The sequence below is a fragment of the Zalophus californianus genome, chromosome 8 (assembly GCF_009762305.2).
Source record: "Zalophus californianus isolate mZalCal1 chromosome 8, mZalCal1.pri.v2, whole genome shotgun sequence".
Lineage (NCBI taxonomy): Eukaryota > Metazoa > Chordata > Mammalia > Carnivora > Otariidae > Zalophus > Zalophus californianus.
The window spans coordinates 8523970-8536998 of record NC_045602.1 but is presented as its reverse complement, the minus strand read 5'-3'; the positions used below and the strand labels follow the sequence as shown (position 1 = coordinate 8536998).

The window sequence follows — 13029 nt, the reverse complement described above, 5'->3', positions numbered from 1 at the left end:
GGCCCAAACCCGTGGCGAGGAGTGGTTGGGGAGCGGACAGAGAGGGAGGTACGCACGGAGACAGGATCAGGGGGTCTGGCTCTGGCGACGGTGTATTTCGCCTGGTTTGGAGTGAGGTGGTTGACTCGGGAGTCTTTCCAGCATGCTTGCTGCCCCTCTCTGGGCCACGTAGGAGGCAGCGTTAGCTGGGAGCAGGGAAGAGGGACTTTCATCCTGGTCTGGAAGCAGGGGTAGTGGAAAGCTGCAAGGGCCGTAGGGACAACAGCAGTCCCCTGCTCAGAGGAGGGAGTACAGAGGCGCCAGTGTTTGGGATCCAGGTCTGGTGCAGTGGAGGGGGCTGGGGGTGGGGGCAGTGGGAGATGAAGCTGGAGAGAGACTTTGGAGCCTGCCCTGAATGGCCTCGAGTGCCATGCTACTAGTCTGGGGCAGGGGAGGCACCACCGGGAGGGAGAGGGGAGGGCTCTGCTCCCACCTCCCGTACCCCCTCAGGTGCAAGAGGCGAACCTATGGTCCTGGAGGCTCCAGTCCACCTGTGAGCTGGCTGGGCCTCCCCTGAGGCCTCCACTCTAAGGCCAGGTCAGCTCCACCCCTCCAGATCCAGCGAGGAGCCAGACTATATGGCAGGGACAAGGCGCCTGGCTTCAAAGCCCGGGTCCCGACCGCTTCGCCAACACGTGCGCCCACAGACACTGGCCCGTGTGTTCATACCTGCACCTCCTCCCGGAGTTGGGCTGCCACCGCAGCAAGCCCGGGTCCCGTCTGCCCAGCCAAGCCCTTGTCAAGAGCCATCGCTTGTGTTTGGGGAGAAGCCATGTGCCCACTGGCAGGTGGTCGCCGGCAGACGCCCACGGAGGGTGGCTCTCTCCCTCCCAGCGAGCCCGACGGAAGGGCCGGCAGTGGTGGGGAGAGATGCCGCTTTGCAGGCTGGGGGGCACCCCGCCTGAGCTGGACTCCCCCGCGGACCTCCCTTCATCTGCGTGACTGCACGCGTGTCATCCGCCACAGGACCAGCCACACCTTTCTGGCCGGTTGTCCAGAGAGGGAAATAAGGTCACGCTGACGGCCGCCCTGGCTCCCAGTCCGGCTGACTGACCGTGGCAGTAAAATGATGGAGCGCAGTCCCCTAATCTTTGCTTCTGTTTCTTTCCCTCTTGAAAACCCACAGCATCCCTGTAGCTGCATCTCGGGCAGCTACGAGGGGAGAAAAACCTTTCAGGGGGGCTTCCACCTCAGATTAGGGGTACAGCTAAAATCTGCTTACAAATCTGCTGCTACATACGTCCCTGCGAGTGCGGTGCACAGATCCGGCTTGTCTCCGGCGGGAAGGTGGGAGGCCTTTCTGGAAACACCCGCCCCATGTTTCCCAGGAGATGTCAGGAGGCATCTGCAGGGCAGCGGAGAGGACTGGGCCTGGCTGGGGCTTAGGAGGAGCAGGCAGCCCCTCCCCTGCCTGGGCCAGGGGCAGGCAAGGGCCCCCCTGCCTCCCAAGCATCCCCCACCCTGGCCCATCATCGCCGGAACTCCCCCGTTAACAGGACCCCCTTCAAATCCGGCAATGTGCACCCATTCCTGAAACCCCGGGCAATTGCCAGAGTCTTACCTGCCTCTCAGGGTTTCTTAGGAAGAGTGTGTGAAAGAATTTCAGGTCTTGCCATTTTCACAGATTTTTCCCCCCATTTTCTGGGTATTTTGTTTCATTGTTTTCTTTCGGTGGTACCTCCAGACCCCAGATGGCAGGTTTTATGCTCCAGACACCTCCTACCATTGCCAACATGGATCTTGAACCGTGCATGGCCCAAGCATCTGGTCCAAAGCTGCCTGCTCAAGGAAATGTGTTTTCCTTCTCAATCTTTCCTTAAAAAAACACCACCGCCAGAACCAGTCCATCTGGAGTGTGGCTTTCTAAGAGATCAGATGACAGCATCTTGCCATTAGGAAGCTCGGGGGCAAACACCAAGTGAGAGTCTCTGGGGCCCTGAGTTCTGACGGAGACCGCGAGAGCATCCTGGCCTGGCTGTGGGTAAGGGTGGGCTGCAGGCCATGGACGCAGCTCCTACGTCAGCCACCAAGGAGTGGCACACGGCCACAAGCCTGTTGCCTGTGCTCTCTGGACCTCAGTTCCCTTATCCGTAAAACTGAGGATAACTAATGCACTGCATGATTTGTTTTTACACACACACACACACAGAGACTTGCACTCACAATTCTGTCTTCGAAATGGCACAATGCTCTCAACACTGTGAGAACAAAGGGCCCCTCGATCTGGCTGTGAGCTGCAGGCCTTTAATGAATTCCCCCTCACTCGACTGCACAGGATTTGGTACCACATTTCCCCATCAGTTCATTGGAGGAGAGCTGGACTAGACGATACCTACTTTCCTTTGAACTTGGATATTCTGCGATTCCATGAAACATATTTTTCTTTCTTTCTCTCTCAGAAACTAACGAGGCCCAACAAGTTTGTCAGAATCACCCAAGTCAGAGAAAAGGATGTTTAGGCTCTGGTCCCAAGCGAGGGGAGATTTGGTGACACCATGGACGAGAGGTCAGGAAGGGAGGGAGAGACTGGCTTGCAAGGCAGGAGCCGGGGTTTGCAGAGAGCCCGATGTAGGAAGCCAGGACTTGGGGATTCTCAGAAGGAAAGAAAGGAAGGCAGCTCTGACCCCCGGGGGACACCGAGAGGGACCCAAGTCCAGCCCCCTCAGAAGAGGGCCCCCTGCTCCTGGGTCTCTGCTCATGATGTTCCTGGGTTTTGCACAGCTCCTTCTGCTTCCGGGAGAACTCTTACTCATGCTTCAAGGCCCAAGAGATCTCATTTCCCACACCCAGGGTTGGTGCGCTGTCGCTGTACAGGGCCAGATAAGAGATAGTTTGGGCTCTGAGGGCCAGGTGATCTCCTTCACAACTACTCACCTCCACCCTTGAGCCAGAGACAATCTGAGAAATGGGCTTGGCTCTGTCCCACTAAGACTTCATTTGAATTTCAGATACTTTTCATGTGTCACAAAACGTTATTCTTTCTCCGATTGTTTTTTTAACCATTTAAAAGTGTAAAAAGCCTTCTTAGGTCATGGGCTGTACAGATGGCAGGCTATATTTGGGGCCCTGGCCGTAGCTTGCCTGCTCCTGTTCTGGCCTCTTGATACTCCAAGTGTGACTTCAGGACCAGCCCCGGGGTTCCTGGAAGGTAGTGGCTGTACCTGGGGGCTTGTTGGAAATGCAGGATTTCAGGGGCCCAGGCAGATCTACTGATTCTGCATTTTAGCAAGAGCTCCAGATGACTCGTGTGCACTTGAAAGTTTTTTAAAAATTCTGATGCCTGGGTGTCACCCTAGGATTCTCATGTAACGGGTGTGGGTGCCGGCTGCCCACCAGGATTTTGTAGAGCTCCCAGGCAGTTCTAATGTACCCTGCAAAGATTCCCCAGGGAGAGAGGGCTGCCCCTCCGCCTTGGCTCCCACAGCTGCCTCTGGCCACTCCTCCACAACCAGCCTGTCCCCCTCTGAGCTCCTCTGACACCGGGACACCATCTAATCCTAATTCACGGAGGTTCTCAGACAAATCCCCATCGTCTCCGGACACAGTCTCCTCCTTCCGGTAGATGAGCTGGACTCCGAGATGCTTTTGCAGCTATCTTTATATACTCTTCCCTTACCCCCAGGTGAACCAAAGAGAAGGCGCCTCCTGATCCAGGGTCCTCCTGGCCTCTCCCCAACCAGGAACTTTTCCCGCACTTCGGCTCCAGAGCCCCCACTGAGCCAAGGCCCACACAGACCAAGCAACAACCCCTTCCTCCCCACCTCTCCACCGCCACTGAGTCCCACAGTCCCAGCCCCACCTCCTTCCTCTACCTCCCTTGGTCCCCTGACCCAGTATTTCCCTGGTGAAACTTGGGGGGAGGAGCCTTGCTCCCCACGGGGATGGCCCTGACTCTCTCGAGGCCTCCCTTCCAAGTCCCCTTACCACAGGGCAGCCTCCCACCCCCTGGAGTCCTCAACACTACAAAGCCCTAGGCTTTGAAATCCTGGAAAGAGCCCAGAGAAACCATCCCTCTGTATGCCTGTAGGTAAACCAGGGCTCAGAGAAGAGGAAAGACTGGGGGCATCACCGACCCTACTCCCCGACCATGGCTCTTTCCTGGGCATCAGCTGCTTCAGCCGGGAAAGGAAGAACAGAACTCTGGGGCTCCTGGAAGATAGATAGCCAGGGAGAAGAGCCTGCCAGGACCAAGTCTGTCCAAGGCGACTGCCTTTGACTACGAACAGTGTGGCAGGGCCCTGTCCCCTCCCCTTGCCGCTGCACAAACCCAGCCCCGACCTTGGAGGCCAGAGGAGACAGCTATGGGACTCGTCTCCCTCTCAGCACACAGTCATAGAGATGGTGGTCATTAATTCATTTACTGAGCAGCTACTATGTGCCAGGCACTGCGTTAAGCACCATGGGTCTCTGAGATAATTTTAATAGCCCCCCCCTTAATGAATGATCACAATGAGGATCAGAGAGGTTGATCAACAGGCCTGAGACCACACAGCTAAAGGAGTCGGGGGTGGGGGGAGAAAAGAGCTAAAGAAAAATGCGAGAAAAGTATTTGAGCTGGAGGACATCTCAGAGATATCTTCCTCATTCCCTGGGAATGAGGAAGTCTGTCTGTCTCTCTTCCTCTGGGGTTCATAGACCAGGCTGGAAGTGGGCCACCCGGGCACACTCGGGTTTGCCCATTCAGCTGATACGGCAGAGGTCCTGGTTCTAGAAGGAAGGATGGGTGGGAGGACAGGCACGCCCACCCTGAGGAGGCTCAGCTCTTCTCCTGGTCTATAGACCTCCCCTCCCTTGTGGGCCCAAGCACACGCCTCTGTCCCAGGGCCACCTCAAAGCAAAGAGAATGCACGGGCTTTAGGATCTTTACACCTGGGACTGAATCCCTGCTCTGTGTGGTCTCGGGCCTCAATTTCTTCATCTGTCAAATGGGGATACCTATCTAGCAGGGTTGCTGGAAGGAATGGAAAGAAGTTGTGAAAAGGGCCTCCCACAGGTGATAAATAAGTGGTAACCACGCCACTCGGTGTTTCTAGCTCGGTGAACTCTTCCCCTCCTGGGAGCAAGCTTTTCCTCAGAAGGAAACAGAAGGAAGGAGTTGCCGGCACAGAGCCTCCTGGAATGTGGCAAGGCTCCTTGGCGCAGAACCCTGTGTATGAACCCTTCTTTAATTAGCTCTCAACTAAAAATAGCCCCCCCTGGGCTGCACACCTACTTCCCCGCCTGGCACTGCGTGCACCCGAGCCATGTCTGAGGGGTGGGGTATCGGGGGACGGCCAGCCTGGGACAGAACCTACAACGCAGGTGGGTGCACAGAGCAGGAGGCTTTATTGAAGGAGATACAGAACCGGGCAAGGGCTCCTGCCATCAGCCAGACCATGGCCTCCGTCACCCCACACTGCCCGCGACTCCTGGACACCCCTCTCTCCCCACAGGCTCCTGACTGCCGCCAACACAAAGGGTTCTTACCCAGCCTCACCAGAGGTGCCCAAGGGGGCCTTCAGAGTTCTGTTCAGGAGACGGTTGAGGGCACAAAAGACAGCCCCTCCCAGAAAGTCATGGACAGGCCCATCACACCTGTCCATCCGTCCACTGGCCGGGTCCATCTGTGCCCGGAAGACCCTCGTCACTTGCAACTCTGGAGCCGGGTCCTGTGGTGCTTCTCCTCGGTCAGGAGAGGGATGAAGGTGTCGCTGTGGGAGATCTTCAGCCGGCTGCTCCAGCTCGGCCCCTCCTCCCCGACGGGCTCTGGCGGGAGGCTGTCCAGGTCACTGCGGGAGCACCCCACTTTGCCCTCACCCGCACTGCTCGAGTTGAGCTCCATCAGCTCCAGCTCGTGCTTGGCGGCTGTCTCCAGGACCCGCTGCTTGTTGTAGTACCTGACGAAGTTGTTGATGATAGGGTGGATGGGCAGGGCAATGGCAATGACCCCACACAAGAAGCTGATGGCCGCGTTGAGCTTGCCCAGAGTGGTCTTGGGGTAGATGTCACCGTAGCCAACGGTCGTCATGGTGATGATGGCCCACCAGAAGGACTGGGGGATGCTCTTAAACAGGGTCTCGGGGTGGCTCTGCTCCATGGTGTAGCCCAGGGCCGAGAAGACAAAGATGCCCACGGCCAGATACATGAGCAGCAGCCCCAGTTCCTTGAAGCTGCGCTTGAGGGCGTAGGTGAGGGTCTGCAGGCCCGACGAGTGGCGGGCCAGCTTGAAGATGCGGGCGATGCGCATGATCCGCAGGGCCTGCACGGCCTGCTGCACGTTGGTCAGCTCCATCATGCGGGCGCCCAGGTGCGTGAGCGTGAGGCTCACGTAGAAGGGGAGGATGGCCAGCACGTCCACGATGTTCATGAAGGACAGGGCGAAGTGCAGCTTGTTGGGCGAGGAGAAGAGGCGCAGCAGGTACTCCAGCGTGAACCAGCCGATGCACGCCGTCTCCACGTTCTCCAGCGTCGGGTGCTCCACGCGGTTGCCGTCGGCGTCCAGCACCTGCAGCTCGGGGATGGTGCCCATGCACATGACCACCGACGAGATGAGGATGAGCAGGAAGGACAGCACGGCCACCACCCGCGCCGGGCACGACGACTCGGGCTTCTCCAGGAACTTCCAGACGCACTTCTGGCAGCGCCGCCAGCGACCCTCGGCCGAGTCCACGCCCAGGTCATCCAGGATGAGCTGCACGCGGCGCGCGATCTCCTCCAGCTCCTCGCGCTTCTCGCTCAGGTGGCTCTTGCAGCAGTCGTCCAGGAACTTGAGGTCCACCTTCCAGAAGTCCATCTCGTTCTTGAAGCAGATGGGGCAGATGCCCTTCTTCATGTGGACCTCCCCAAAATAGTACACCTCGATGACACACTTGAAGGCGTCCGGGTCCCTGTCGAAGTAGAATTCGCGCTTCCCGGGGTCATAGTCGTCGCACAGGGAGAAGATGGTGTCGTAGCCCCCTGCCAAGCAGCCCATGAGCTCGGCCAGCCGGGTCTCCGGGTACTGGCTGAGGAGGTCCCCGTACAGCACCTGCCGCACGCCCCCCACGTTGACGACGATCTCGATGTCGTCGCCGGCCCGGGAGTCCTGGCTGCCCGGCTCCGGGAGGCTGCGCTCCCCGGCCGCGTCCATCCTCCCCGCGAGCGCCCGCTCAGCCTCAGCTCCGCGCCCCGCCGCCGCCGCCGCCGCCGCCGCCGCCGCCGCCAGCCGCCGCGGGTCCGGGGGGGTCCCAGCCGTGCGCCGCCCTCGGGGAAGCCCGCCGGCGCCCGCCTGCCTGGAGGGGCGCTCACAGCGGGCGGCAGGCGGCAGGGGCGCGCCGCGGGGGAGGCATGCACCCGGCCGCGGGGCTCCGGCCGGGCATGCGGGCGCCGGGGCGCGCCGGCGGGGCGGGGGGTGGGAGGGGGGGCTTTCGCGGCCACCGGCCTCGCCCTGGACACTCACCCCCGCTCCCGGGCGGCGCGACCCGCCGCTTCGGCTCGGCCTCCGGCGGGACCGGGGTCCCCTCTTGGGCGGCGGTCCTCTGCCCCCCGGGACGCGCAGGCAGCGGCGCGCAGGTCCCCGAGACGCGCGGGTTCCCGCGGGCGCCTCCCGCGCGGGACGAGTCGCGGAGCTGCCGGACCCACGCAGTCCGCCGAGGTGTGCGGAGAGAGAACTTGGGCTTGCTTTGCCCGAGCCCTTTCTAAACACAATAGGAATTCCAGCCTGACGTCAAGAGCTTTTCAAACTGTACCCTCTTCTGGTGAAATTCTGCAAGGCACGCGCGGCAGCTGCGGGGAACGGGTTAACCCTTGGGCGGACCGGCCCAGCTGCCGCCGCCACCTCCGCCTCCGCCACCGCCGCCAGCAGCGCGCCACCGCCCGCCCCTCCCGGGCGCAGAGGGTCACCGGGGGCGGCCCGGGGCTCAGGCTTTAAAGCGGCTGGCGGCTCAGGCTGGAAAGTTTCTCTCGGCTGTGTAGAGAAGACCGACGGCGAAAGAACACGGCTGGCTGCCTGTTGCTCGGCAGGAATACGTGCCCAAGAAAGCCCCTTCCGAGGCTGCTCCCGCCTGCGTCCCTGGTGCCTCCTTGTCTCAGACTCCCACCCATCCTGCCTGGTCCTTGAAGGTTCCCTACCGCTCCCTAACGCTGCCGGGCTGTTGGCGGCACCTTTTTGCCTTCACGGTGTAGGACATCCAGGGTAGCCCCTGTAGGAGAGAAAGGACTTGCCCAACATCACACAGCGCAAGGGAAGTAGAGCCCAGTTGGGCCACCACTTCATCCAGAGAGCTTCCTGCAGTCCTGGCCGATGGATCCACGTCAGGTTAGCAGGTTGAAATTCTGCCTTGAAGGCCTTGCCGTCCACCACTTCCTATTTCTCTGCAGCCCACCACCACCACTAGCTTCCAGAGCCCGTGCAACCCCAGGCTCCTGCCTCCTCATTCCCCATTCTGTCGCCAAGGCCTGCCTGCCCTTCCCACACCCTCCCCTCTCTTCTGGGCTTGTGGCCACAGCTGTCTTTCAGCAGCTCACATGCCCGAACCATTGCACTAGCCTGCAGCGTGATCTATACACTGCAAATTACTGAGCATCATCTGTGACCTGGAGACTGTGTTTAAAAAAATATTCTAGGGGTGCCTGGGTGGCTCAGATGGTTAAGCATCTGCCTTTGGCACAGGTCACAATCTCCAGGTCCTGGGATCGAGACCCAGGTGGGGAAATCGCAGCTCAGCGGGGAGTCTGTTTCTCCCTCTGCCTCTCCCCCTGCTTGTGCTCTTTCTCTCTCTCAAATGAATAAATAAAGTCTAAAAAAAAAAAAAATTCTAGGGGCGCCTGGGTGGCTCAGTTAATGGCCTGCCTTTGGCTCAGGTCATCATCCCAGGGTCCTGGGATGGAGCCACACATCTCTGGCTGCCTGCTCAATGGGGAACCTGCTTCTCCCTCTCCCTCTGTCTGCTGCTCCCCCTGCTTGTGCTCTCTCTCTGTCAAGTAAATAAATAAAATCTTAAAAAATATATATTCTAGAGGGAGAGGTGACTAGGCAAGCACGGAGGATTTTTAGGGCAGTGAAACTATTCCGACAATATATTGTAATGGTGGGTACATATACATTTGGCAAACCCACAGAATGTACAACAGCAAGAGTGAACACCAATGTAAACTACGGACTTTGGGGTGATAATGCTGTGTCACTGTAGGTTTCGTCAATTGTAACAAACGTGCCCCTCTGGTGAGGGATACTGGTAGTGGGGGAAGCTGAGTGTGTGCAGGGCAGGGGGTATGCAGGAACTCTCTGTACTTTCTGCTTAATTTTTCTGTGACCCTAAAACTGCTCTGAAAAAATAAACTATATTAAAAATACATTCTGTAGACTCATCAGCGGGGAAATGCAAATCAAAACCACAAGGAGATCTCACCTCACACCTGTCAGAATAGCTAAAATCAAAACCACGAGAAACAACAGGTGTTGGCGAGGATGTGGAGAAAAGGGAACCCTCGTGCACCGTTGGTGGGAATGCAAGCTGGGGCAGCCACTCTGGAAAACAGTATGGAGGGGGGTCCTCAAAAAATTAAAAATAGAGCTACCTTATGATTCAGTAATTGCACTACTGGGTATTTACCCAAAGAATATGAAAACACAAATTTGAAAAGATGCATGCACCCCTATGTTGAGAGCAGCATTATCTACAACAGCTAAATTATGGAAGCAGTCCAAGTGTCCATTGACTGATAACCGGATAAAGAAGATGTGGTATATCTATACGATGGAATATGACTCAGCCATAAAAAAGAATGAAATCTTGCCATTTGCAACAACAAGGATGGAGCTAGAGAGAATAATGCTAAGTGAAGTTAAGTCAGTCAGAGAAAGACAAATACCACACAATTTCAGTCATATGTGGAATTTAAGAAACAAAACAAATGGACAAAGAGAGAAAAAGAGACAAACAGAAAACCAGATTCTTGACCATAGACAACAAACTGGTGAGGCGGGTGGAAGGATCGGTGAAGTAGGTGTTGGAGATAAGGATAAATGAGCACCGAGTAGTGTACAAAATTGTTGAATCACTATATTGTATGCTTGAAACTAAAATAACTTACCATTAACGATACTGGAATTAAAATTTACACACACACACATTCTGTAGGCTGGGTTTTTTTTTTTTAATTTTTTATTGTTATGTTAATCACCATATATTACATAATTTGTTTTGGTGTAGTGTTCCATGATTCATTGTTTGTGCATAACACCCAGTGCTCCATGCAGAACGTGCCCTTTTTAATACCCATCACCAGGCTAACCCATCCCCCACCCCCCTCCCCTCTAGAACCCTCAGTTTGTTTTTCAGAGTCCATCATCTCTCCTGGTTCGTCTCCCCCTCTGACTTACTCCCCTTCATTCTTCCTCTCCTGCTATCTTCTTCTTTTTCTTTTTTTTTTCCCTCAAAATATGTTGTGTTATTTGTTTCAGAAGTACAGACCTGTGATTCAACAGTCTTACACAATTCACAGCGCTCACCGTAGCACATACCGTCCCCAGTGTCTATCACCCAGCCACCCCATCCCTCCCACCCCCGACCACTCCAGCAACCCTCAGTTTGTTCCTGAGATTAAGAATTCCTCATATCAGTGAGGTCATATGATACATGTCTTTCTCTGATTGACTTATTTCACTCAGCATAACACCCTCCAGTTCCATCCACGTCGTTGCAGATGGCAAGAGCTCATTCCTTTTGATGGCTGCATAATATTCCATTGTGTATATATACCACATCTTCTTTATCCATTCATCTGTCGATGGACATCTTGGCTCTTTCCACAGTTTGGCTGTTGTGGACATTGCTGCTATAAACATTGGGGTGCACGTACCCCTTCGGGTCCCTACATTTGTATCTTTGGGGTAAATACCCAGTAGTGCAATTGCTGGATCGAATGGTAGCTCTAATTTCAACTGTTTGAGGAACCTCCATACTGTTTTCCAGAGGGGTTGCACCAGCTTGCATTCCCACCCACAGTGTAGGAGGGTTCCCCTTTCTCCACATCTGTAGGCTGGGTTTTTTTAACCTTAAGTTTCTACGCACTAATGGATCATGAAATCCATCTGCTGGGTCACTCATTTTCTTTAATGAGCTAGAATAAAAATGAAGATATTAGACTACATCACACAAACTAAGTATTGTTTGGTGAAATTTCTTTTTACAAATTTATTTCCTTTCCATTTAAAATCAGCCTGCAACCTGTTACTACAGAGTAAGAAGCTGAGATTCAGAAAGGTTGAGTAATAATAATATTTATTTTAAGTGCACCATGAGCCAAGTGCTTTCTGAGCGCTTTGCACTTGGCTCATTTAATTCCCATATGCAACTCTCTGAGGAAATGAGATGTCAGGTAACCCGCCAAGATCACTCAACCGGCGGGTGTCAAAGTTGGGGGTCTGAACCCCCATAGGATGCTGTGATAGCCCACGTGCTTCACCTCACATATTCTGGTCATACAACTAGTGACCGTGGAGCTGAGCTTTGAACTGAGGCCTGCCTGGCACTAAGGCCAAATCTCTGTCCCATGTGGTACAGCATGCTCCCTCCTACACACGCCCCATATTCGTGTTCCAATCTCTACTCATATGACTACACTTCTCAGTTGCTCCTTTGTTAACCTGCAGCGTTACCTTCAAATTGCATCTTAGTGTAAGTTTAATGGGCTTTAAAACAACCATTCATTTATTCAAATATTTATTAAGCTCCAGTGGAAAGCACACACATACACCCTCCACCCTGGGTGTGGGAGCTGGGTGCATACTCTAGTAGAGAATATGTTTTTTGTAACTAATAATTAGTTTGCAGTAATGGGGTAGCTGAAAGGTACCTGCAAGGAGTGGTGGTTCCTGAATTTCCCTACAGGGGGCGCTGAGGGGTGGCCCCCTTCCCGGAAATTCTGAGAAGAGGTTTGAAAAGGAAGATGCTGCGATTGCTTAGGGCCTTTGCTTGGCTTAGGTGTGCATGTGGGGTGTGATGGTGATCCCTCAGGCAGGTGGGGTCCCCCCAACCGCAGCCACCTCTCGGTATGGTCTCTAGGTCCAAGATGCTGCCGGAGCACAGGTGTTCCCTCTGGCCAGAAGCCAAAGCTTGGAGGAGGGGAGAGGCGAGGCAGGCACCCAAACCCTGCCGTGTGGGAAGCAGCCCCAGCATCTCAGAGAAGGGAGCAGAAAGAAGGCTGCATGCACTCACCCCTCCAAACCTGCAAGCCCCACGTGCCAGCCTCTAAACCTCCTTCCCAAAGCCTCGCAAGCTTCAGGGCCTTGGCTGCCAACAGGCCTGAGCACAGACTGCCCTCCGCTTCTCACCCCACCACCCCCCACCCAGGGCGCTGTCCATGCACCTGCCCTCAGAGGCACTTGCAGGTGAGGTTTATGGATTCTTCCCCACTGGGTGCTCTCCCCAGGCCTGTACCACCGCCTCTACCAGGGGCTGAATTGTGTCTCCCCACCCCCCAAATTCATATGTTGAAACCTTAACTTAAATGTGACTGTATTTGGAGATGGGGCCTTTCAGGACAGAATTAAGGTAATAAAAGTGTAGGCCCTAATCTAATAGAATTACTGTCCTTTTAAGAAAAGACACCAGAGATATCCCTCCCATGTCACACACAGAGGAAAACTATGTGAAGACCTAGAAGGTGGCCATCTACAAGCCAGGAAGGGAGTCCTCACTAGAAACAGTAACAGGACCTTGATCTTGGACTTCCACCTGCCAGGAGGGTTTTGTTACAGCAACACAAGCTGACCAAGACATGCTTCCTGCTCCCTCACACCCGCCATGTCTTCCCTAGCCCTCCCGCATTGCCACAGCTCCGGTACGGGTGCTTCCTCATTCGACCCCTAGACCCTGTCTGGATTTTGTGCGGGGTTAGACTGGAATGCCATAGGTTAAAAAAGAAATCCATTGGCTGTCTTCTCATCGAAGGTCACTGATGTGTAGAAACTTGAGCAGGAGGCTAGATCCAGCAAGAATTTGAAGAAGGACCAAACCAGGGGGGGAA

The 13029-nt window shown here is 55.3% G+C and overlaps 1 protein-coding gene across 1 annotated transcript; it reads right to left on the bottom strand.

The window, feature by feature from the left end:
* Positions 1-5348: 5348 nt before the first annotated feature.
* KCNF1 (potassium voltage-gated channel modifier subfamily F member 1) lies at positions 5349-7184 on the bottom strand. Its single transcript, XM_027622547.2, has one exon. The coding sequence runs from the start codon at positions 7145-7147 to the stop codon at positions 5663-5665; it is 1485 nt and encodes a 494-aa protein (XP_027478348.1). The 5' UTR covers positions 7148-7184; the 3' UTR covers positions 5349-5662.
* Between the last annotated feature and the right edge of the window lie 5845 nt (positions 7185-13029).

Excerpts from the sequence above, each read along its gene's own strand:
- KCNF1 (XM_027622547.2), bottom strand. The coding sequence starts at position 7,147 with ATGGACGCGGCCGGGGAGCGCAGCCTCCCGGAGCCGGGCAGCCAGGAC.